This window comes from Pseudorasbora parva, chromosome 4 (genome assembly GCF_024679245.1).
Source record: "Pseudorasbora parva isolate DD20220531a chromosome 4, ASM2467924v1, whole genome shotgun sequence".
Classification (NCBI taxonomy): Eukaryota; Metazoa; Chordata; class Actinopteri; order Cypriniformes; family Gobionidae; genus Pseudorasbora; species Pseudorasbora parva.
Window position 1 is genome coordinate 17,723,805 of NC_090175.1, and position 27,024 is coordinate 17,750,828.

A 27,024-nucleotide genomic window follows, 5' to 3' on the forward strand; every position below is an offset into this window, starting at 1 on the left:
ATTTAATTTAAAGGGACAAAGATAGAGCGTTTGAATTACAGTTGCTTATGAATTCATACACTGTGCACTTTATATATGTAAAGCAAATGCAGGTTCTGCAAGTCATTGGCATGAACATTTTAAACTGCAAAAACGAATAAAAATACTAGATGTATCAATACAAAGGTTTGTTTTTTTCTCTCTCTGCAATGCATTGGTGTTAGTGTTGTCCATCAGTTTAAACTGTAGACAATTTTATCCTAACTTCTCAGTGTTTCTCAGTTGTCCAAATAGGTGAAACAAAATGTATCTTACAACTTATTCAAGCTCCATTTAACTTAAATGTTCTAAACTAATGAATTTGTTGCTTTGAGATTTGTGGAGGTTATTCGTAACATCATTGCTCAAATCATGTTTTATGTCAGATGTGCAACAACATAGCAGGCAGTAGGCCACTGTGGTCTGTTATGCAATATTGAGTGATAAGCACTCTGAAAAGTAGGGAGATTAAAAATTGTTAAGCAACCTCTATTGGACCTCTTGAGATAGACTGACACTACATATATTGCACATAAGGCTGCATGAACCACTATTTTGCCAGCATTGACTGTCAACCCATTTTCTTTGTTGCATTTATAATATGCATTTTATGAGTGGTTAATATGGTTTTCTTTTAAGGCAAGACACATTGGTGATTGGATAGGGTAATAAATAACCTAATATATCAATATTAAAGGTGCCCTAGAATGATAAATTGAATTAACCTTGCCATAGTGAAATAATAAGTGTTCAGTACATGGACATCACATACTGTGAGTTTCAAACACCATTGCCTCCTACTTCTTATGTAAATCTTGTGCATGAAAAACACTACGAAAAAAGAAGTGCTTCTCAACATAAACCCAACCATGACGGTTGGATGCGAGGCAAACTAAACAATCAAATTACACTTCAAATATTTTTTCACCGAAGTTAGTTTATGTCATTGTAGGCAGTTATCACAATGATTTCATTTCAAGTGTTCGTTTTTTAAATAAGTTTAGATTTAGTCAGTTGATGCGATAAAAACAGGTGTGTGACGTCATGATTGACAGCTGAGATCGACGTCTTCTCTGAGTGAAGTTGTCACTGAGGCACTAACAGACTTTTTTTTCGAGATTTTTGGGAGCAGATTGGAGCTTTAGCTGTAATTTTTACATTTCCATAACTGTTTATTTCACACCAACATAATTAATTGTTTTGCATCTGCGAGAGTGTGGGCGGGCTTTTGATATCACGACTGTACTTCCTGCTCTACTTCCTGCTCTCTACTGCGCAACTCCGGTCCCGAAATCACTGCTGCGCAGACTCGGTCCCAAGATGTCAGTGCCGTGCAGGCCATCCGAAAGCTTCAACTCTGTTCAGCGGAAACTGATGAAGTCGTGGCGTCCATATATATATATATATTATATATATATATACAGTATATTGCATTAGTAACTTAGCTACTTGTTGTAGCATTCTGGTGAGGTAGTGTTAAAATAGAATGTGGAATTGCTGATATTGTTTATCACAGTTTCTATGGTACAAAATACTATGTTAGTGATGATGTTACATTCTGTCCTGAGGCTTCGGAGCGTGTCTCCTGCATTGAAAATTATTTGGCGACCGGCAAAAAAAATGTTGTCCCGTCAAAGCCTTATTTGATCAGTTTTTTTTGTGATTTATGAGTGATATAGATGACAAATGTGCCCTAGGGCACATGTTAGCTGAGTGACAGAGAGAAACAACTGAGCACGCACACTCTCTCTGTCTTTATAATAAGCAACACCATCATATTTCATTAACATATTACGTCAAAATCAAAAAGTCGGAAGACCGAATCCATGTCGGACCATTTTTCCTTGAATTTTGACTCTGACTCACAGTTTGAATCTGCCCTCCTCGTCCCTTCTGCCCCAGTCTGTTCAGCTACACTTTCTCTTTCACATTTCAAAAGCTCATCTTCAGTGTAATTAACTGTTATTCTGGTTCAAATATGGTTCTTGATCTGCACCAAAGTAATCCTCTGAATCGTCTCTCACAAACGTCTCCACGTTACAAGGCAAGTAGGCTACTCTGTGCAAGCAGATTGTCATGGTTATGCTGATGGAAGTTAGCCTATTATCAGGCACTGTGTAAAATCATTGCACCATTGCACCCATGACAGCCGCAAAGTTCCTACGCAGCAATGAGAAAGTAGTTCCTAGCTATAACGGTCTAAAAAAATTAAAACTTTTTATTTTTCGTTGGTCTTATACACAATGTAACTATAGAAGAGTCAAGTTTTAAATAGGAAAAAAATTGAAAGTCTTTGGTCATTTTTTTGAGCACTGATGCTAATAGATGATTTAATGCATGCTATGCTATGCTATGCTAAAAGTGCTAGAGCCAGATAGAGAGATCGGATTCAAAAAACGATACAACTCAACTGTTTAACTCTAAAGGACTTGGACAATGAGCCTATTTTCAAAAAAAGTGGAGTGTTCCTTTTACTTAGGATGGGCGAGTGAGTAGTCAGAGTCTATGGATTAGATTTACAGTAGGTGGCGGTAATGCACAAAATCGATGCGAATCGCCAAATAAAGAAGGGAGGAAGAAGAGGGAGAGGCGGAAGAAGAAGCTTTTATTTTGAAAAATCCCAAGCGGATGTTGACGTCGTCTTGGACAGCTTCGCGTTTCGAGAGAGATCCCCTGACCAGTGCACAGAAACTCATTTGATCTGCCTCACTAACTTATGTATGTTAGTGAAGCTTCATCAAATTACATTTCAACGTCATGGCAAATATGTTAACGTTTCAAACGCAAATCGCTTCCGTTATGGAAGTACTAGCAAACGCTGCTGTGGCTGAAATCTGCAAACTTGTTGAGGACAGCTGTGCCGAGATACAGCTAGAAATATCACAAACAAAAAAGGAGAATAACCTCCTTAAAAATAAATTAAAGTCGATAGAAATACGGGATTCGTTTTATCGAAGAGCGCATAAACTGATGAATAAATCAACTGCTATGACCAGAACCAGTGTTCACGGAAAAGTGTCAGGTAAGGGTGACTGAAATTAATTGCGGGTCATTCATTAAGTGCTCTCAGACTAACGTTAGCTCCGTTATATTACACGCCACCATTGTAACTTCGATGTTCACGGTTAAGGTAACGTTACTATGTTTATTTCCAGGGCGAATCAGCGTGAAAGTCGCTTCGCTGTGTAATGATGGTTGTGATGAAGAGGAATCAGTTCACCATGACGACTCGCTTCTTCAGCCCGACAGACTAATCCAGGTCTGCATACATCTCATTGCCTTCATATTATCAAGATACATTGTATTTATTTTTTGTCCGTGTATTTTTTTCCACACTGCCTGACAATCGTCAGGTAAAGAGTTAGTTCACACAGAAATGAATAATAACCCATAATTTCAGTGTTGTAGTCGAGACCAGCTCATTCGAGTCCGGGTCGAGTCCGAGTTCAGAGAGGGTAGAGTCCGAGTTCAGAGAGAGTTCAAAAATGTCTGTCCAAAACCCTTTTGCTTCAGTAAATGATGTACAGCAGAATTTACACACCGCAGAGTCTTAAAATATATATATATATATATATATATATATATATATATATATATATATATATATATATATATATATATACATACACTTTTTATTTTTTTATTTTAATACATTGCAATGGATTAGCTAGCTAACTATATGTACTTAGCTGTTACACAATATTCTCATACCTCATTTTCAGTACATGCTTTATTTATTTTTTGCATCCCTATCTGACCATCAGTTAAATATAGTCCGCTGTGCAGCACTTCTCTTCATTTTGGCGCTAACGTTTGCTCTCCCATTCAAACACCACTCGCATTTTTTTGGTGAAAGTGCGACTCATTGGTTGGGCGTTACCATCGGTTCAATGGAGGGGGAGTATTTTTTGTCCGATTTATTATGACAAACTCATATTTGATTAGGAACAATTCAGTTATTAACTAGAAGTATTGTGTGTTTATAACGATTCAGTTATAAACAGTTATTAACTAGAAATATTAACAGAGTAATAATCATGAATATTTTGAATGGGACTCGAGTGGACTCGGAAATAAGTCAGAGTCCTAACGAGTTAGAGTACGAGTCAATTCCGAGTTTAAAGGCACACGAGTCCATGATGAGACCGAGACCATTAAAATATGGTCCCGAGACAGTCTCGAGTACAAATCACTGCATAATTTACTCAAGCCATCCCAGGTGTAGCCAGTAGCCTAAATGACTTTCAGCCAAAAACACACTGGGAGTTATATTTAAAAAAGAAAATGGCTCTTTATAATGGGATGGAATGGTACCTTCGATTTTGAAGCTCAAAAAGTGCATACATTATAACAGTAATCCATATGGCTTCATAGTGTTAATTAAGGCCCTCTTAAGCGAAACGATGCATTCTGTAAGAAAAACTATCATATTTATAACTTTATATTAACTATAATTAATGGCTTCCGGTAACGACCGTACACAAGTCTAGTTCCGGCGGAAGAGTGACCTCTGACCTGATGCATGATGTAATAACGAATGTGGAAATATAGAGGATAGAGCAAAACATAAAACCTGCCATGAATTAGAAGTGTAAAATGAGAATTTAAAAAATAAATAAATTGAGGAGCTTGAGTTTGATCCGTAGACTGTAAAAAAAATATGGACGTAGTGTCCCATAGGATTCTGAAGAGCCGTTCTGAAGCGTAAATTAGAGATGAGCTGGCTGTTGCCATCTAGCCAGCGCGCCATGCCCGGATAACAGAAAATGGACAAAGAGGCGGGACTTGGGAGGAGCTGAGGTGACGACCAACAGACATCGGATATATGGCTATCCACCTGTCACTTTTTAACACTAGTTTATAACCCATTGTCCACCCATCTCTAGATATCAAGACAGTATATCTAGCCCATATCAGATGATAGTATCACCACTAATATTCTATTCAGATTCAATTTTCTTTCCTATACACATTCTTTTCATTAATCATGGCAACATTTTTATCAGTCTGTAGGGGGTGATGAGCCAGATGTTCTCATCATTAAAGAGGAGAGACCTGACAGCAACACGAGGTGTGAACAGCCAGAAAGAGAAAGAGAGACTACTGAAAATCGTGAGTATAGCGTCTTTCATGTATTTGTTTAAATGTTTTTTCCTTTGTTACTTATTGAAGGGTTAAATGTATAACTTAGAGGTCAGGTCTCAGATCATGTCATTCAAGTTTGTAAGGAGAAATGATCAAATCGAATAATAATGTAATGCAGTTCACAAATATATGAAAGCTGCATTTTATTACATAAATATTGCACATGTGCACACCCACACCGGTGTGTCCAATATTCATATGAAATAAAGCATAAGCTGCAATTTAAAATATAACGTTTACAATTTTTTTAAGATAGATGACAGTCAAGATTCATCAGGCTCAAACTGTGAAAGAACAGGCGTGAGCATAATAATTTTTACACATGAATTGATGGAAATAACATATCAATTTATATTCATAAAGTGTGAATATAATAAGTGTGAAAATTTATAAATACAAGAGGTGTATTCATTTTTGGTCAAGATCATGCATTGACAATGCAAGGCTCCAGCACTCTGTAAAGTCTCTTTCAATGAATTTAAGGTTTAGACTCAGAGGTGCCAATTCATGTGTGAAAATGATTTTTTTATCCTCACTCCCACCCATCCTATCACACTTTGAGCCTGATGAATTGTCATGCTGGGATATGGCCATGATATGTCTGCCTACGTGGTTATTTAAGAAATGAAAAGCTATACACTCTCATCAATTAGGGTTGGAAGAAGTGTTGTGAAACATGTATTATGCTAGAAAAATCATAATCACTGCAATAATGATCCAATCATTGACTCGCACTATGTAGTATTTTTTTAATAAAATATCCAAAAACTACCAGGCCAGTGTTTCTCGGTTTCCGCTTTTTTTCTGCAGAAACGCTTTACTTTTTAGCAGTGTGCAATAAATGTCACAGCAGCCGCTGAGCGAACACAGAGTAACGTCATATGTTATATTATATTAAACATACTTAAATGTGTTTGATATGATAAACAGAGCTGCGTTACTTATGACTAGAAAAGCAGAAATGGCGCCGACGGCTGTGTCCGTCATAATAAAAGTCCTGCTGCTGGCGAGGTGTGTTTGTGTAACAATCGCTCCAGCAGCCTTGTTCAGCTCCTCAACACTCGGTCCTGCTCTGCTTCAAATTAGAGTAACGTTAATAATCTCGTCCATGAACGAGTCGTACCCCTATTCTTTTCCACCGGCTGTCCAAAGATTATACGCTCAAACCTGGCATCATCAGACTAAGCCTTTTTGATTAGGCGCCCTCTAGTGGACGGAAAAGTTACATAGTTTAGCTTTACCGAAATGACAAGTAACATAGTTGACAAACAATACTATAAAGATGTTTTTTTTTTTTTTCTGTTAAAAGAAACAAAAAGGAAGTAACTTGTTTTTGGCAAGCACTTAATTGTCGAAATGTAATGTTTTCAATAAGACACAGTAAATCATTTTTGTTAGTGAACAGTTTTTTGCAAATGTAAAATGTATCTCCATTGCAGATGATGCCCAGTATCAGAGTGCAGAAGTCTTTGTAACAGTCCTTGGCGAAAGCAACATTGATCAGAATGCAGTCCAGCACTCCCACCAAGAGGTAGGAAACTGCATGCCTCCATCAGTGAGCTCAGTTGACCACTAATAATATATCTGGAATCATGATGGCATTGTGCTTTTTATCAGACTGTAGAGGATAATGAGCCAGATGTTCTCATTATTAAAGAGGAGAGACCTGACAACACGAGGTGTGACCAGCCAGACGGAGAAACAAAGACTGGCGGAAATCGTGAGTACCGTGGGTGTCTGTTATTTGTAACTTAAGGGATAAAGTGTATAACCCAATGAGTTATTACACTCATGTATAGTGGAATTGGTTAATAAAATGTAAATGATGCAAAGAAATGTTACTATTAATAGTGTTATTTTATCTATTGTTTATTGTATTTTTGTTTTTCAAGAAAATAAGATAAACTAAAATATGACAAACTTTTGAATGGATATTGAGATTTAAAATGAGAAGTCATGTTGGTTTACCCTTAATTATTATTATTATTCATTTTTGTTTTGCTGGTAAGATGACACGCAGTACAGAAGTGCAGGAAGCTTTGTAGCTGTTCATAGAGAGAACTTCATAGACCAGGACACAGTCCAGCACTGCCATCAAGAGGTTAGTACCTGTTAATGCCTGCCCTTGTTTAAAAATCAGGCTCATGACGCAACAACTGATTTTCTACAGCTGTGACCCCCCCCCCATTGCATTTCAGCTGAGAATTTTAACAGTCATTTATAAGCGCACCATTTATTTATAGCACACATTTAAGCCAGTCTACAGTCTCCGAGTAGATAAAGGTTAGCGTTTGCACCCGGGAAAAGTGGCACATTACATCAGACTTAACAATGATGAACTAGCATGAACTAACAATGCAGTTGTATTTGATTAACTACTGTTAACAAAGATCAAACAAATGCTGTTACAAATGTATTGCTCCTATTTAGTTTGTTAGTTAAACCCAATTTAAACTACTGCATCGTGTGTACGCTGTAGCTATGTCATAGGCTATGTGGCATGTGTAGCCTACGGCTTAACCTGGTGCGTACCTCTCCAAAAATTTAAAACCTCATCAATTCTACTCAGACCACAAGCGCTGTGATTGGTCTGCCACTCATGGGTACAAATGCTGCCTCTGCTTGTGTAACTGCACGCCGATACGGACAACAACGCAGAAGTATAAATGAAAATTGACAAGGAGCCAATGGCTTATGAATCATTCTTAAGTTGTAGTGTATTAACTAACACTAGCTAATTATTGTAAAGTGTTACCAACAAATCAAGTTTCAGATTTCACAGTATAGAGATAGTATGTCACAAATGCAAACAACTTATTTTTTTGCCTAAAATTGCTTTTTAAATTCAAAATGGCAATTTGCTGACGATGATTTGTTCCTCTGGCAGTCCAATGGAATGCAACCTGATCTTCTGGAGGATGAAAACCCTGAAATGTTTGATGGAGGTAAATGTACACTTTTACTCTATGGTAATTAGAAAATAGTTTTATTTATTCAGTGGCTTATTTCAGAGATCACCTGATGTGAAGCATCTTTTACAAATGAACACTCTTGCTGTGAACCTATATTTAAAGGGTTAATTCACCCAAAAAGGAAAATTCTGTCATAAATGACTCACCCTCCTGTCACTCCAAACCGTAAGACCTCCGTTCATCTTCAGAACACAAATTAAGATATTTTTGCTGAAATCCGAGAGCGGTCTTACCCCGCAATAGACAGCAATGTAATTGCCACTTTCAAGGCCCAGAAAGGTAGTGAAAACATCATTAAAATATTCCAGTGGTTCAACCTTGTTATGAACCGACGAAAATCCACACCGGGTGACTGACAGCGCTTCTCCTGACAGCTGTACATTTGATTCCTCCGCGCTGTGCCGACCGGGGCACTACTCGCGTAGATTTGATTGTTCCGCAAATAAATGCAATAGCAGTTTTCGAACAGAGATGGCGACAAAGAGGAAAACTACAGCTTTAATGTAAACAGGATTAGATAGCATCTTGAGGTGATACTTAAAGTCTGTCCCAGCAACTGCTACTTTATTATAAGAGTTCCTTACTTAACCAGGAGCAATAATAATATATGTTTATTTGAAAATATTATGATGTGTAAAAGGTGTGTATAATACTATATACACAATCACTTGATGGAGAGATTTATTTGTGATGGAATAATTACTTTATAGTTGTATTGGAGGTTTACACACATTGTGCAGTTAATCTGCGTCGTGCACACTGATCTATGTTCAGTGGTTGTGCATTAATTTGAAAGATGACGAATATTATGGGATGGCTGGATGCAGCGCAAGAGATGCAGATAATTTGATCTTGACTGTTAAGAAACTTTAATTAATACTCACTCAACAAATCTGCTTCAAATTGAATTAAAATTTTAATTACAACATTGAAAGAAAAATGTAAAGGGTGTACAAATACTATAAAATCCTGAATATAAATAATTGGGAATCATGTTCATCAAAAAAGTGCACATTTAATTTTACTTTTTTGCTGGTTGCGTCGTTTCCTTATAAACGTCCAGAAAATAGTTTTTTTTTTTCTTTGTCAAGATTTTTGCCAGTTGGCTCTTTTAATAATATGATGTCATTACGTTGTCTTGACGCCAGCCAATCGCTGCCTTGCTGATCTTGGTTTCGAGTATCGATGCATCTGCCCTCTTCTGGGATCACATCACGATCTTAGATAAATTAATCCAGATATTTTAGTCCAATCTGCAAATTCGTTTGAAGAACCAAATTAGCCAGAGATCATTTATCAGGATTTGAAGATCTTGGATCTGTCAAATAATCTCAGATGTATTGCGCAAGGTACGAAAGATTACCCAGCTTACCTTTGGCCGATGCTGTTCAAAAGCTGTTTGCATTATGTCAACATCGTAAGAGTCTGAGACAAGCTAGAACAAATTGTTGAATTGTTTGTTTTTTACGCACAAAACGCTTTCTCGTCGCTTCATAAAATTAAGGCTGAACCACTTGAGTCACATAGACTATTTTGATTATGTTTTTCCTACCTTTCTGGGCCTTGAAAGTAAAATTCCTGCCTATGGAGGGGTCAGAGAGCTATTGGATTTCATAAAAAATGTCAATTTGTGTTCTGAAGATGAAGGTCTAACGGGTTTGGAATGACATGGGGGTGAGTAATTGATGACATAATTTTAATTTTTGGGTGAACTAACATTTTAAGAGACATAATTACTTAATTTAACTTTTCTGTAACTTTTATTGTGTAATTTCCATTTAATCATGTTGTATTTCACAATAGGCGAACCCTCAATGAGGAAACATTATGATGGAGAAGCAGAGACGAACCCACAGCCTGTCCCTTCCTATGCCTCATGGGTTTCCAGACGATTTGACACAACCACAAGCCATCCATCCTACTCTGAATCTGAATGCAATGGAGGGCCTTCTGTGAATCAGTACTTGATGTACAGTGGGAGCACAGATCCTTTGTGTTCCTACGTAACTCCGATAGACTCCGAAGGCTTGTCCGTGTCTAATACGGAAGGCCATTTAACACACAGCAATGACGGAAACATATCTCAATCTGAGAGGTCCCCTTTCAACCCCAGCTTTTCTTTCAAACAGTCATATTCTCCTCAGATGCAAAGAAAAGACAAGTTCATGTGCAAACATTGTGGAAAAGCATTCTCTCAACCCAGCACTCTCCTCTTGCATCAAAAAATTCATACCAGGGAGAGGCTCCACAGCTGTACACTCTGCGGTAAAAGATTCAGTCAGGCGTCTAGTCTCAAAAGACACCACAGCATCCATAGAGGAGAAAAACCATTCAGATGCCTGCACTGTGGCAAGCAGTTCTCAGATCAAAGTAACCTTAAAAAGCATGTGACGGTTCACACTGGTGAAAAGCCTTATGGTTGTAACCTTTGTGGAAAAATGTTCAACCAGTCTTCAAACCTTAAAACGCATATGAAGATCCACACACGTGAGAAGCCTTTCAGTTGCGATCGATGTGGGCGGATGTTTGCACACAAGTACATTCTGGTGAAACACCAACAGAGAGACTGTGTGTCTAGTGGACCAATGTAGACAAGTCTTCCACCTTATTTTTCAATGCGGAAGTAAACTATTTTCTCTGTGAGGCTTCAAACTCATTAGCCGCTATAAGGAAATAACAAGAAGAATAACAAAGAGCAGAAAATGGTATTTATTGGTAAATATTTTGATGGTAACACATTCTGTTGACCGTAAGTAACGACTATAAGTCACAACTACATGTCAACTAAGGGTGCGTTCACACTTGTAGTTCAGTTCGTTTGGACCGGATCCAAAAACAAAACATATAGTCCTGGTCTGCTTAGCGTTCACACTGGCATTTTTAACAGCGAACTTGGTTACGAACCAAAGGCATAGGGATACGGTTATAACCTGATTGGTCTGCTTTTATGACATATATTTCCCGAAGGAGCTTGCTTGGCGAACGTTCAAAACAATACTGTGTGCTGGATTAAAAGTGATCATTTTATGGGTGTACATATGTTTTTATTTTTACCAGCTGAGAACTCTCAAAGAGCTCATAAAATGTGCCAATATTCTAACAACCTCTATACTAATAGATACATTTTTGTTTGCTGTATCTGAGATGGCATACTTCCCTACTATGTAGTAGGTGGAACAAAAAAAGTATGTCTGTATTCAAATGTAGCCAGATGACCACCTACTTCCAGTGAATCGTATTATGGACACTTAACTGTCCCATGAGGCTACTGGAAAGGATTTGTGAATGGTAGTGAAGCGACGGAACTGATGCTGGTAGGTCACGTGACAATGACAACATGGCAAATGTAGTACGTCTGGATTACATTCATCATTTTTTAAATGATTTTTTGCGCAGTCATGAATTACTTGTATGAATAGGCAAACAAGGAAGCTAGCAGCAGACCAACTGCAAAAGTAAAGACATTTGGAGACAGTTTTAAGCAAAACCAATTTTGGAACCCCACGTTAATACGTAGTTGTATAGAGTCAATTTCATATTTTGTTTAATTATAGCGCCACCAAAAGGCACAATCATACCCATTTTTTTGTGTATCCTCGAAGTGAGTCCATAGATGTGTGTGTGAATTTTCCACTAGGTGATCTCCACTAGGTGGCGCTGTTTCAAAAACATTCTTAGGCTACCTCATTGCATCGTGGTGATAACCCATACCAAGTTTTGTAACAATCCGTTCATGCATTCATAAAATACATCATTTTAGCCCATAATTCAAAAAGGCAGACGTGGAAAAATTGGATCGCAGTCGACTCATGCCGAATCTAACGAGACCAATTTTATGTTTTTTGGACAAACGGTTCAGAAGTTATAAGTCAAAATAAAAATGTTTTGTATCTCTGCACTAGTAGGTGGCGTTGTGGCGAAACGCATGTTACCTCAGGTCATGCTTGTGATGCATGTACCAAGTTTGGTTTGAATATGATAAAGCGTTCAATAGCCGTTAGTGTGTTTTTGCAACCGCCACGTAACATTTGTTTATTAAATTTCGTTTATTAAAAATAATTTGATGAATCAACTTGAATTCCATAACTTTTTGTCTGCGTGGTCATAAGATGATCTGGTTCAATTTTCGTGTAAATCGTACCAACGGCCTAGGAGGAGTTCAAAAAAGTTGGTTTTCGGTTAATTAAAAATGGCGGGAAAATTTACATGACAGCAAATTGCGTAGGGTGCAATTGAATTGACTTGTAGCCAAAGAATCTACGGGAAATGGAATTTTGTTTCTAGACCTTGTGGTTCAAAAGTTATTTTGGATAGTTGGTGGTGCTAGAGGGAAGGATTTAGAGACTCCAAATTTGGTGTGGTTACTATTGGTACTACTGACCTCTATCAGTGTAGCAAATTTCATAACTTTCCCACAAATGGTTCTATGGGCTGCCATAGGCTTCAATGGCGGAATAATAATAATAAGAAGAAATCTTTCAAGAGGGGCTCCGCACCTTCGGTGCTTGTCCCCTAATAATGACTTACTCGAGAGCAAGCGATTTTGGAGACGTTCTGAAATAATTTCCTTTTTGCTATTTACAACACGGCCTGGCTACATTCTTATACTGACACTTTTGATAATCCAAACAATTTCTGAAGGATAAAATCAAGTCTCTACATTTAATTTTTTATTGAATATCCTGTTCCATGGATAAATGCCTCCAATTTCTTAAGTAAGCTGGGTTATCAGATGTTGATGTCATGTAGCCATATATCAAGTGATGCTGTGTGAAGTAGATTACCCTTTAAAAACTGTTTTGAAATATTATCTCAACATTAATTGTAAGAAATGTGAAAGTTTTTGTATACAGTTTAAGCTGTTATGCAGTATCAGCAACTTTAGTGGTAATAAATTTATACACCTTCAAGCAATGGATCTCTGATCGTTGCACGTCGTTCTTAAATCTATTCTAGTGCAGGTAACTTAGTCTGAATTAACTGCCGTATCATTTCTTATTTTAAAGTTGTCTGTTTATGGTAAATAATGGTCTTTTGAATTCCAAAATATTACAGATGCTGTGATTGGTTAAGGCTGGTTGTTGTAGTGTAAGTTCTAGTATATGTTCAACCCAAATGTCAGTGTGGTTTTAATGATTTAATTAAAAGTTATCTCCATTTGTAATAGTATTATTTAGCATTAGTAGTTACATTGAAGTTTGTATTTTTTTTCACCAAACCAAAAATGCACATTAGACATTGTTTATTTACTATAATTGCCATACATGGTAAGGTTTATAAACAGAAAAACAGATGCATATATAAATCTAAAATGGCCTGTTTTGATTTTATAAAGATGATTATAAAACAACCATTTAAAAAAAAAAAAAATCATCTTTCAAGTTTGTATCACTCCATTGTCCAGACTATGATCTAATATGAAATGCCAGTACTAATACCATTATCAAATCAGTTAACCTGTTAAAGTCATATCTATAAATACAATTATATGGGTTATACATACAACTGTACATAATGTATTTAGTCAGTGCATAAATCATCTGCAATAGGAAAAGTAAAACCACACAGTGTTAATCGTTTCTAAAATGTTTGACTGGTGATCAAAGAAAAAACAGCGACAGACAATGCAAATGGGTTGGCTGGAATGTTAGTATAAAGCCAAAGCTAAGTATAAAAAGATTAGATGTGCAACACATAGAATAGCAAAATGGCTCCCACACTAACCCAAATATTGATTGGTGAATAGAAAGAGTGCCCAGAACTGTTGTCTGTGGCATTTATAGAGGGAGAGAAAGTTCCTCTAGCTGTTGTCACTGCTGTTGTCACTGCCGTTGTCATTGCTGTTGTCGCCATGCTGATTGTTGAGGTGTTTGGTGTGCTGGAAGTGGTGCTAACAGAAGATGTTATTGATCTTGAGCATATCCCAACATTACCAGCTCTGTCTACAGCAACCAGTTCCATTACTTTAGAGCAACAAGAAGCACTGTAGAATGCAAGAGTGACGTTCACACCTCCGTCCCTGACTATGGTGCTTGTGTTGAGGGTCCCAAGGCCCTGACGCAGAGTCACAGACACAATACCAGTTCCATTTCCATCAGTAAGGTTGGCTGAGAGCTCCCATGAGGACAGGCTACAGTTGCTTGAGCAGTTAGCATTTACGCTGGTGATCTCACAGACTGGAGAGGTAACATCTGTAATCTTTGGGGGAAATAATTTCAGATACTATGTTATTCAATGAATTTAACACACATATATATATATATATATATATATATATATATATATATATATATATATATATATATATATATATATATATATATATATATATATATATATATATATTAATATATAATTAGGGCTGTGCGATATTGAAGAAAAATGCGATATGCAATATTTTGTTAAATAATGCGATATTCAATATGCGATACGATATTGCAATAAGTGTATAAAATCTATTTAAATTATATAAAATAAAATAAAAATTAAACTGAGAATGAAACCATTTGTTTCTCACATTCTTTCTGGGGGAAAAAAAGCATCGCTACAACTTCTTAAAGTTACCAGCAGTGTCGTTCACTTTTCTGTCTGTGTGTGTGTGTGTGAAAAAAAAAACTGCAAGTAATTTTTCCCGCAAATTATTGCATTTAATAACTCTTTTTAACATCAAGCAAGTCCCATTAGTAACAGTCGTGTGTCCAGTCTATTCTCTGCAATGTATCGACCTAAAACTGACACTTTTCACAATGTTGACGTAGCCTATTAAAATCATTCAGACATTGACATTGCGATGTGCATATTGCGATATGTACATTTGCGATATTTCGATAATTCCAATATATTGCACAGCCCTAATATACACACACACACACACACACACACACACACAGGTCCTTCTCAAAAAATTAGCATATTGTGATAACGTTCATTATTTTCCATAATGTAATGATAAAAATTAAACTTTCATATATTTTTAGATTCATTGCACACCAACTGAAATATTTCAGGTCTTTTATTGTTTTAATACTGAAGATTTTGGCGTACAGCTCATGAAAACCCAAAATTCCTGTCTCAAAATTAGCATATCATGAAAAGGTTCTCTAAACGAGCTATTAACGTAATCATCTGAATCAACTAACTAACTCTGAACACCTGCAAAAGATTCCTGAGGCTATTAAAAACTCCCAGCCTGGTTCATTACTCAAAACCACAATCATGGTTAAAACTGCCGACCTGACTGCTGTCCAGAAAGACCATCATTGACACCCTCAAGTGAGAGGGTAAGACACAGAAAGAAATTTCTGAACGAATAGGCTGTTCCCAGAGTGCTGTATCAAGGCACCTCAGTGAAGTCTGTGGGAAGGAAAAAGTGTGGCAAAAAACGCTGCACAACGAGAAGAGGTGACCGGACCCTGAGGAAGATTGTGGAGAAGGACCGATTCCAGACCTTGGGGAACCTGCGGAAGCAGTGGACTGAGTCTGGAGTAGAAACATCCAGATACACCGTGCACAGGCGTGTGCAGGAAATGGGCTACAGGTGCCGCATTCCCCAGGTCAAGACACTTTGGGCTACAGAGAAGCAGCACTGGACTGTTGCTCAGTGGTCCAAAGTACTTTTTTCAGATGAAAGCAAATTTTGCATGTCATTCGGAAATCAAGGTGCCAGAGTCTGGAGGAAGACTGGGGAGAAGGAAATGCCAAAATGCCTGAAGTCCAGTGTCAAGTACCCACAGTCAGTGATGGTCTGGGGTGCCATGTCAGCTGCTGGTGTTGGTCCACTGTGTTTTATCAAGGGCAAGGTCAATGCAGCTAGCTATCAGGAGATTTTGAAACACTTCATGCTTCCATCTGCTGAAAAGCTTTATGGAGATGAAGATTTAGTTTTTCAGCACGACTTGGCACCTGCTCACAGTGCCAAAACCACTGGTAAATGGTTTACTGACCATGGTATTACTGTGCTCAATTGGCCTGCCAACTCTCCTGACCTGAACCCCATAGAGAATCTGTGGGATACTGTGAAGACAAAGTTTAGAGACGCAAGACCCAACACTCTGGATAAGGATGCAAAAGGATTCCCGACCAAGTATTGAGTGCATAACTGAACATAATTATTTGAAGGTTGACTTTTTTGTATTAAAAACACTTTTCTTTTATTGGTCGGATGAAATATGCTAATTTTGTGAGATAGGAATTTTGGGTTTTCATGAGCTGTATGCCAAAATAATCAGTATTAAAACAATATAAGACCTGACATATTCCAGTTTGTGTCAATGAATCTAAAATATATGAAAGTTTAATTTTTATCATTACATTATGGAAAATAATGAACTTTATCACAATATGCAAATATTTTGAGAAGGACCTGTGTGTGTGTGTGTGTGTGTATATATATAATAAAAAGTAACCAAGTATGTTGATTATGTGTAACCATTCAAAGTTTACGATAAGACTTTTTTAATGATTTTGAAGTCTTTCATGCTCATCAATGATGCTTTTAATTGGTCAGATATACTGTACATATGACAATTGAGATATTACAAAATGTTTTATATTTTTATATATTATATTTCTCTGAATGGCATGCACTCTTTAGCGTTACATTTGGTATTGAAACAGCATTTGTTATCAATAATGATCACAGTTGTGCTGCTGAGTAATTTTTTGGGGAATTTTATTTATTTGGTTAAATTGAAAGTTCAAAAGAACAGCATTTATTTCAAATATAAATCTTTGTAACGTGATTTGTCTTTATGGCCACGTTTGATCAATTTAATATGTCTAATTGTTTTAGAAAGAAAAAAAAAACATGTTTACCCCAAAATTTCATGGATATCACATTTAAATCTTGGATTTATTGTCTTATTATTTTTATGTTTTTACTTCCTTTTTTTCATTAATTTAATTTAAATATAAATTTGAGCCAAATAAAATAAAGTAAAATAGTTACCGGTGAAACAACTATAAGCTTCAGCACAGCATAGTTGAAATCACTTTTCCCCGATGTCTCGGCCTCAATGGTGAGAGTCACTTCCGTGCCTGAAGGAGTGTCTGATGGTGCGGTGAGATTTACTGTACTATTTCCACTACTCCCACCTCCAACGGACATGGTGCTAGGAAATACTGTGGCAAACCCACGGTCATTCCTGGCATTAATGTTGAAGAGTGTGACAGAGCCGTTGTACACCACTGTGAAAGGAATGATCAGTGACTTCCCGGGCCCCCATATCTCATTGGTTTGAGCCTAAGTGTATAATTTGAGAATGATTAGTGAATATGAAAAAAAATACATGCAGTTAATAATGTTTATTTAAAAAGACTGAACTTACAGTAATAACCACACTGGAAGCTCTATTTTGAGTGACAGATTGCCTTTGAAAGAGACTATTTGATGAACGTGAAGAAGAACTAATCTCCCCTATCACACGGACAATAAATTGTCCTGTTGGGACAGTGTTCATTGTGACTAAGAAATCCCTATCTGCAATCTTTTGTAGGTTTCCAATAATAGTCTGGGATCCTGATGATTCCACAAGGGACACCTCTGTGGGGGTAACGGAGCCTGCGCCCATGATGGTAAGCAATAGTGTGATGTTACTGTCTGGAGAAAGAGAAATACAGAGAGTTGAAATACTAGTTGTTGCACAAGTTGCTTATTGTTCATATAGGGTATCACTCACTTGCTGGTGGTCTGCCGCTTAATACACTGTAGCCTGAATGAGCACCTTCACTTAGCTCCACAAAGTTGAATAGGAAGTCAATGTCACTTTGGCCTGCCAATTCAACAAGTAGATAGTGCTTAAAGAGGAAGCACAGTTCATACAAAAAAAATAATTCTGTCTTTTTATTTACCCTCATGTAAATCTGAACCTTAAAGGCGAATGTAAGCTTGTTGGAAAAGTTTGCCTCTTAGCTTATTTCTTTGCACCTGATACAGAATTGCATTTGCAATGCTAAAAACTGGCTCAGACATGGAGCAGTCACAAGATTTAAACAATTTTTAAAAGAAAGCTAAAAGGAAATGAATACTTGAGCAAATGTATTTTTATCACACATTTGCTTTTGTTATTATTATCATTGTTTGGGTTTAGGACAGTGTTGGTAAGTTATTTTCAAATGCGATAGAGCATTATCCTTTTATCAATACTTAGACATTTCACTACCAAACTGCCACGATACATACAGCAACCAATGTAATAATGTTCTACTGTGATAATGATCTGGTTTGAATAAAACGGAAAGCACTTTTACCACTGTGAAATGTCAAATGAAACACGCAAGAAGAAACATGATTTTGGTGATATCATTGCCACAGGTACGGTCTGGTTTTCGACCCCCATTGGCTTTCATTGTATGCACACAAAGAAAAAGAGTTGACATTCTTTTGTAGCCTGCTGAAGAAAACAAGTCATACAGATTTGGAATGACACAAGGGTGAGTAAATGATAATCATCTTTGGGTGAACTAACTCTAGCGCCTTTCGTACAGTTGCAAATGTAGGAGAAAGAAAAGGTTACCAAGGACTTTGATGGTATAGGCCTGTAATGAGCTAATGTTAATCTTCCAAAGGCCTGCTTGATCAAGTATAGTCAAGCGCACTGTGTAAAAGTTGCCCACATGCTCAACCAAGCCCAGTTTTCCTCTCAATTCTTCACTGGTCTGAGAATCACCTATGGAGGTAAATAATGCCATCAAAGATAGCTGATCATTGATAATAAATATGATAATTTATATGCAATACCAAGCTTTTGTCTGCATACCTGATGGGCTTGTGATGTTGAACACTAGAGAACTGCCTGTAATATAGATTGTCATATTTTTCATTGAGGAGTCCACAAGGAAAGAGAAGGCTTCTGCTTTTCCTGGGTTCCTTACAATTTGGAAAACAGTTACCTAATAATACAGAGATTATATATATATATATATATATATATATATATATATATATATATATATATATATATATATATATATATATATATATATATATATATATATATACTGTAATACAACTACTTTAATGTGGGAAAGTTTGAGATATTGATTTTATTACTAGAGCAGATGTGGAGGCATCCACTATAATGCTGGTGGCTTGATTAAGTGTTGCTTTGGTAACTTCAATCGCCTGCCCTCCAGAAGCCACAGCTAAATCCTCGTAGACCTGATTTAAGGAATTGGAGATCCTGGTGGAGTAATGCTGATTCTGCCCTTGATTCGGATCTTCACTGCGTCTCCGACGAGCAGTGAGACCATTAGTCAGCATGAAGTTCACCTATAAAAAGTAGAAGCACTATTTTTTACTCAATATCCATATTATATCATGGACAGGAGATTCTGATGCAGGCATTCAGCTTGTTAAATTGGCAAAATGTCTATATCTGTCTATTGACAGAACAATAATATTAAAGGGTTCATGAATTGAGAAATTATCTTTCCCTTGAGCCTTTGATATCCTGCAAGTTTCGGAGCTGAAAACTTCCTTGTTAGTCAAAAAAAAAAAGAAGCTTTTATTGACACCAGAGCCAGCAAACGATCGATCTCAGAATATGTCGACCATTGACATCAAAGATTGCAGAAACGGCACCTCAACGGATAAATATGTACACCTGCATAAATAGCCCCGCTCCCTGACTTGTGGAGCTAAATGGATCTCGCTACCGAGCAATAAAAATGCCGAAGATAGCAAGATATTGTGCTGTGTCTGGTTGCGGAAGAACATAGTCCTTCCTTCGGATTCTAATATTAGGAATGAGTGGTTGAACTTTAATGAATCTCCAGATCACATATTTATGACATTGCACGTTTGCATTTCACCACAGAATCACACATCGAGACTGGATTTGCAGACACATTGAGATTAAAACATAATGATGTGCCTCCTATATTGGATCCAACAGGAATGGTGCAACACACTTATGTGAGTTAAAAACTTTTTTTAATATGTCATAGTATTGTTTTGCTACATAATTGTATTGATTATGTGTACGTGTCTAACAGAACATACCTTAGCACACTGTTGCAGGCTGGAGAATCCTTTATTTGTTGGTTCATTGCGATTTGGGATCAGACTAGGATGTATGGGGCAGGACTCGCAAATGTCCCGAGGCTATGCGTTTTCCAGACGGGCTACCAAAAGGTAAACCCGTCGGCAGGCCGGTGAATCTTAAATAGTGAAATAACATTGTTCACTCTTTTGACTTGATATTTGAAGGGCGTATGCTTGCGTGCGGTTCGTGCTTATATCCACTGTTCGGGCGGGCCAAGAACTAAAAATATAATATTCCAATCAATCTCGGGTGGATGAGAAATAAATTATTGTGTTTGTTTGATAAAGACGTTTTGCGAACCCTGTGATCAATCCGGTTGCCACTTTGAAAACAATCCCTCTCTCACGTGAACTGACAGGGGAGCAGAAGCTAATTAAATATGCAAATCTTGTCCAATCCTAGCCGTGGGCGTTTACTTCCAAGTCTTCAGTGCGTTACGCCCCCATCAAAACCCAGCGTTCAGGAGAAAGCCTCAAAACCAGTGTAAAAAATAGTCTATTACTTATTAGTTATGATGTTTTTGAATGTAAAAACCACACGAAAGTCATAAGTTGACCTCAGACAACAGTATGAAAAAAACAGATCATAACACCTTTAAACAAAACTTATAATACATACCACAGACTTTGTGCTTTCAATTAATGCCAACACAGTACTTTTTAACTCTTTGTCCTTTGCATCAGCATCCGTGAAAACAAATATCTTAGTCTGGGGAGGTGAGCCAGTCAGAGCCAGCTGGAAAAAAGAAATAGTGTTTTCTTTAAGAAAGAGAAATAATACAGCAGGTGTTGATATACTATATTTAGTTGATATTTTGTGTAAATGCCCCCAGGCCTATGCTATAAAAGATAATTCAAATTAAATGCATAAACAAATGCTTCTGAAATAAATTTTAGCACCATTTATTTTGGTGTTTCCATACCCGGAGTCCCGAGAGGCAAAGCTCTGGTGTGTCTCCTCCATCATGCGGTTGAAGGGCATTAATTTGTACTTTAAATTCATCAGGATCCGTTGTTCTTATTAGTGGTCCAAAGTCTTTGGGAGTGTAAAAGGGTCAGTTATTCAGATAATGAAATCATGTTTCCAGGCTTAGCACACATAATTACTAGTTGTATGTAATCTTGAGTTCAGATGTGTATCATTTCTTCAGAGGTACATACATTTTCTCTGTGATATAAGGAAACAACATTACAACAAACAGGTAATAAAAAAAAATGTCTCTAACCAGGGTCATTGAATGGCACCAGAATGTACTCTGCTACAGTGCCTTTCATACTGTCTGTGATGCTAGAAGTAACTCGTCGTACTTCATTAATGTCATCTCCCATGCTGCCTGTTGTATCGATCACAAAGCACAGTACTGAACTCTGAGAGAATCCCATCAATCTAAGAGAGAGTGGCCCAAAAAGAGAAAAGAAATTGTCCTGAATTCATATAAAAACATTGCATTTACATGTAAATCGTGTCTGACTCCATTTACATTTTACATTAACATTAATACTTATTGTAACCATTTATCAGTACTCATAACTTAAAATATATGATGGGAACCCCTTATTACCTCCCCAATTGTACTGTAAGCTTGAACTTCTCCAGTGGGCCAATAAAGTGATCATGGCATTTGATTAAATAATAGATGTAATGTTTCATTTAAATACAGCATGGTATGAAAAAAACCTCATAGTAGTACTACCTCAAAAAGTTAGAGTCTCCCAAGGAACCTCTAATGTCTTCCAGTAGCTGTCTGGTCGCAGCAATGGCCACTTGTGCAGCGTCGTCATGAAGGTAACCGTGGCTGGATGATCGTGTATCTTTGTTGATTCCACCTTTAGGTTCAAGCCGACTTGAAAAGTCAAATATATCTCCGTGGCTACATTTTCCTGCAATATTCAATATGGATTAATTGGTGTACACTGATTTTTTTGTATAGGATATTAGTGATAACAATAATCCATTACCAGGTTTTTTGGAAGATCCAAAGTATCCTGATGTCAGTTTTCTCTCTTGTATGATATCTTCCAAGATGTTGCCTTTACATATATCATTATCACAGCTTCTACAAGTGGGTCGGTCCCCTTCTTTAATATATAAACCCAATAAGGTATACAAAACACAAACATTTGCTTATTATTTGTATAAAGAAGTATATACAAATTAAACACAAATTGACAAGTGTCATTTCAGATGGCTGTCCCTTTGTTTGTCTTCAGAACTGTTTTTAAAACTTTTTTATGCACAGTTTAAATTCCCGACATGGACCAGAATAAAAAAATAAACGATAATAAATAAAAAGTGTGTGTGTGTGTGTGCGTGCGTGTGTGTGTGCGTGCGTGCGTGTGTGTGTTATACCTGCAATATTATCTATAGGGCGATCAGGTCTGATGAGGTTTGAGTATGGAAACATGTTCCCCAGTTCTATCCAGTTGCTGTGACTGTAGAAATCCTTTAAGGAGGACAGTGACATGGTTTTGATTACACATTTATAGTAGGCTATATAGTGATGAGCAGTGACTTCTTTAACTGGGTATGCCCAGTATTTTGGTCAATGGAATTTCCTGGTTTTAGTGAACTCCAGCCTTCTGGGTTGTTAGAATCGATTCTTTGAATCCATTTATCAATAACAAAGACAGGTCAAAATTCAAGAATTTTGCCAGGAATATTAATTTGGCATCTCTCTGTCTTTGTGAAACTGAAAATAAATGGGTCACGAGTCCCCTCACCTGTACAGGTAATATAGGATTTCATTGTTGGGTCCTAGCTATAAGCTGATTGGTTTCTGCATGCTGTGCAGTGTGTACACAAAAATGTTCTGACTGTATGCCACAGGCTTGGGTGTTTTTTTTACTAGCACATAGTAAGAGGTTACAAACGTTTAGCACAGCCATGCAAAGCTACTGTTTTCTCCTGACGAATGGTATAATTTGATCTGAATATTGTACATTTTCATATTACTGTGTTTAAAAGAATAAAGAACCAAAATCAGGATTCTGCTATTTTTGTTCACCCTCATTGGTTGTCCCAAACCTGTAGGACACTAGCCTAGAAATCTAGACGCACCCTAGCGGCAGCAAATCTAATCTGCCGTGAGTGTCGTCTAGCAACTCTCAATACCCTTCTGAGCTGTATTCGCCACTCTTGCCGGGCCAATCACATCGTGTATAGAGTCGGTGGGCGGGGCCATAATGACGGCAGAGTTGCGCTTGTGTGCTTCTAGTAAACACAGAAACTGGCGAACGGCGATCTTTCGAATCAGCTATGACTCTGGAAGACTTGGAGTTAAGCTTTTCTCTGAGAAAAGAACAAAGAACGGCACTGAAGTTATTCTTAGTCGACCAGATACGCCCAATGTTTAATCTATCAACAAAACATTCTCTCTTTCTCTCGCTCTCTCTATAAAGTTGTTGCTTATGGAAAAAGACTTAAGAGTTTGCTCACATACTGGTTTATTCTGTCCAAGATATTATAACTTTGACTGTACACTGTACACATAAATTACTTGATTTTAACCTTTCAAGAGCAGAGTTGATAGAGAAGGATATATATATATATAAAATATCCTTCTCTATCAACTCTGCTCTTGAAAAATTAGATAAATCACTTATCTACTTAACAACCATTTCTTTCAAACAACTTTCTACAAATCTCAGTTACAGAGGAATTTGGGAGAGCGGATCGATTGAAGCGCCGTTACTGTTCTGTGTTCTCATTGGCTTGTTGGAATGTGGGTGATTTTATGTGCTATGGTGAAGTGTTCCATTTAAGCTTGGGTTCAGATAACAACATTTCATTATGTAAGATATATGTTAAATTTAAAATGAAAATGGGAATTTATAGGTGGCTAATGTTATTATTAATTTCCCAGTATCAAACTCGAGGTATGCAGAGTTGACCTTTTATGGACTGCATGCCCCTGGTATATAATTTCAACTTTAAATACATCAAATATCATATTTTCATACTTATACTTTCACATTTCGATTTGACCCTTCTTCACCCCATTATTTCACAATCCTGGGTTACACCTGCATTGAAATTTTAATAGACATATGATATTTTTTATATTTTAATAATAACAACAATGAATCAGATTATTGCAACAGAATGTAAGAAGAATGTATTGATGTCCTGTCCACAAAAGTTATACAATGTTCTTTCTAACAACACACCTGTAGAGGATGCAGAGCCTCACCCAACCACTCTCTTGCTGTGTCATAGTTCTTCTCATTCGCAGCATCTTTAGCAGCTTTGACACTTTTTTTGATGAGGTTCCAGCCCTTTAAAAAACTCTCGTCATCAAAGTGGTATTCTGCATCCCTTATGTGGTATTTATCAACCTGTTCATTACTAGTGCAGACTTTTTTAATGGCTTGGTAGAAACCTTTGGCTGATTCAGGAGATGAGCAAGCCTCTGTCAGAGACTCAACTGTCCATACAGCTGACTGAAACAGAAAACACATGCAATTAATCTACATGTACTGTCAATATCTTAAACCATATCATAACTTTCCATAAAGGAGCGAATTGCATGGCTTTTGTATGACAGAGTGCAATAAAAACTACACAGGAACAAATGAGTAACACAATATTAACACTCTAGTAACTAAACAAACTGATTATTTAAGTATACAGTCCCTGACAAAAGTCTTGTCGCTTATCTATTTTCTAGAAATACTTGATATTAACCTGACTTTTAATTCATTCATTGGTGTTAGAAATAGCTCATATGAAAAGCTAAAACCCTCCCAAATTATGTTAAATGCACTGAAATAAATAATTTTCATAGAAAAAATATTTATCATTTAATCAAGACAGAAAGGTCAAATTTTGGCAAGACAAAAGTTTTGTCGCCTATACAGAAATGGAACAAATTTACTGCAAATACAAAAATATGTCAGCAAATTAAGTTGTGGTGCTGTGAGATCCAAATTTAATATCTCGTATGATTTCCATGAGCTTGAAGGACTGCATCCATGCGGTTTGGCAAGGATTCATACAATTTATTGATGAAGTCATCAGGAATAGCTAAGAAAGCAGTCTTGCATGCCTCCCAGAGTTCATCAATATTCTTTGGTTTCGTCTTCCATGCGTCCTCTTTCATCCTACCTCACATATGCTCAATGATGTTCATGTCTGGTGACTGGGCTGGCCAATCCTGGAGCATCTTGATCTTCTTCGCCTTGAGGAACTTTGATGTGGAGATGGAAGTATGCGATGGAGCACCGTCCTGCTGCAGAATTTCGCCTCTTTTATGGTTGGGAATAAGAGGTAGCTAAGATTTCTTGGTATTTTAGACTATTGATGTTGCCTTCCACCCTGCAGATCTCTCGCACAACCCCATACTGGATGTAACCACCAGACCATCATTTTTCCGCCACCAAACTTCACTGTTTTCTGGGTGAATCTCGGATCCATTCTGGCTTCAGTAGGTCTCCTGCAATATTTGCGGCGACTGTGGTGTAATTCAACAGAAGATTCATCTAAAAAATCCACCTTCTGCCACTTTTCCTGCGTCCATCCTTTTAGCAGGCTGTGGGCCTTGGCAAATGCCACACGGTTTTTCAATTGTCTTTTGTTTAGTGCTGGCTTCCAGGCACTGATTCGACCATGGAGGCCATTTCGAGACAGAATCCGACAAACTGTTCTGGTTGACTTCAGGTGACCAGGTCTCGTGGAGCTCTGCTGCAGTGGAAAATGGGCTGGCCTTGGATTTTCGAGCCAACAAACGGTCCTCTCGAGCAGTTGTCTTGCGGGGTCTGCCTGACCTGGGCTTGTCAAAAACGTCTCCAGTCTCTTCAAATCTTTTTTTTTATCCTCTGTACTTGACGCTGAGACACATTGAACGTGTCTGCCACATCAGCAGTGGATCTGGTCTTTAGCCTCTCGATAATCTCAACTTTAGTCTCAGGGTGAATCTTAGGCATGTTTGCAGAGGTCTAGTTGCAGTGGATGTGAAGGTCTAGCGTACTGGGGTTCTTTTTATACACACTTGAGACCTAATTGATCCAATATTAGTCACAGGGGAAGCTCATATGACAAGGTGACAACACTTATGTCTTTGCAAAAATTGACTCAATGGGCTTTACCAAGCTATGAATATTAGAATACTTTTTGAAAGTTTAGTTTTTCACTGAAACATTATCACAAAATCTGGTGGGATTAAAATGAGCCATTTCTTGTAAAAAAAATCTTGATTAGAAATATATTTCAGCGGCACTTTAGGTCAATTTGTACACAAGCGACAAGACTTTTGTCAGGGACTGTATGCTGTGGGTTTCTTTTGTTTTCTTCCCCCGTCTCTTTCAGGTGGTAGGCGGTGTAATAGAGCAGGCCCGACCCTTCTTGCATTCTCGAGGAGCGCCATTTCCCGATTCTATGAATCCTATTGCTGACGCATTTTTAATTGGTTTTTAACCTTTTGATATGGCTGTGTTGTACTAATAAAATTGTGATTATTGACAAACTACATTTGTTGTTTACAATCCCATTACTTTTGGAAGGCTCCTCCTGCCTTAAATAAGGAGGTGGCGTATTCAGTTTCATATTTACTACACTACATAACCCCCCAAAAAAGTAGGCACTTTTTTTTTTTTTTTTCATAAATTCATTTTTGAAAGTGTGTAACTCAGGCCCTGTGTGCTCTAGGAACCTGCAGACAGTTTGGGCTGTTATCACTTTCAGCAGTGTTTTATGTAACTTTAAAGGGTTTCCTGTAAAATGACACCAACATTTTGAACCTAGACCACTGGTATGTGTGTATAGGAGGCTTTTCAATTTGGGTAGGCCAAATCCAGGCGGAAATGACATCAGAGTAATTTAGTGTAAATGCATTACTTTGTGTAAAACAA

At 37.4% G+C, this 27,024-nt stretch overlaps 2 protein-coding genes across 3 annotated transcripts in view; one reads left to right on the forward strand and one right to left on the reverse strand.

Annotated features, from left to right (window-relative positions):
• The first annotated feature begins 2,648 nt into the window (after positions 1–2,648).
• si:dkey-56e3.3 (uncharacterized) lies at positions 2,649–11,383 on the forward strand. 2 transcript variants are annotated; one of them, XM_067441146.1, is made up of 8 exons: positions 2,649–3,040; positions 3,174–3,277; positions 5,025–5,130; positions 6,603–6,694; positions 6,781–6,892; positions 7,173–7,264; positions 8,051–8,108; positions 9,939–11,383. In XM_067441146.1, exons 1-8 carry the CDS (start codon positions 2,776–2,778, stop codon positions 10,724–10,726), a joined length of 1,617 nt encoding a protein of 538 aa, XP_067297247.1. In that variant the 5' UTR covers positions 2,649–2,775; the 3' UTR covers positions 10,727–11,383. The 2 variants fall into 2 exon arrangements, with proteins under 2 accessions (XP_067297247.1, XP_067297249.1); XM_067441148.1 differs by having other exon boundaries at positions 6,781–6,883.
• The window catches only part of LOC137073025 (von Willebrand factor A domain-containing protein 7-like), a 29,646-nt gene continuing 13,997 nt past the window's right edge, over positions 11,376–27,024 (reverse strand). The window contains exons 3-16 of the mRNA XM_067441150.1: positions 24,346–24,618; positions 22,529–22,622; positions 22,138–22,257; positions 21,873–22,059; positions 21,405–21,565; positions 21,102–21,214; positions 20,798–20,914; positions 19,186–19,404; positions 18,893–19,025; positions 18,650–18,802; positions 17,813–17,905; positions 17,462–17,733; positions 17,083–17,376; positions 11,376–14,333 (exon numbers count right to left, since the gene is read on the reverse strand). Of these exons, the coding sequence (XP_067297251.1) occupies positions 13,815–14,333; positions 17,083–17,376; positions 17,462–17,733; positions 17,813–17,905; positions 18,650–18,802; positions 18,893–19,025; positions 19,186–19,404; positions 20,798–20,914; positions 21,102–21,214; positions 21,405–21,565; positions 21,873–22,059; positions 22,138–22,257; positions 22,529–22,622; positions 24,346–24,618 (2,748 nt within the window). The 3' untranslated portion in view covers positions 11,376–13,814. The remainder of the gene's footprint in view (positions 14,334–17,082; positions 17,377–17,461; positions 17,734–17,812; positions 17,906–18,649; positions 18,803–18,892; positions 19,026–19,185; positions 19,405–20,797; positions 20,915–21,101; positions 21,215–21,404; positions 21,566–21,872; positions 22,060–22,137; positions 22,258–22,528; positions 22,623–24,345; positions 24,619–27,024) is intronic.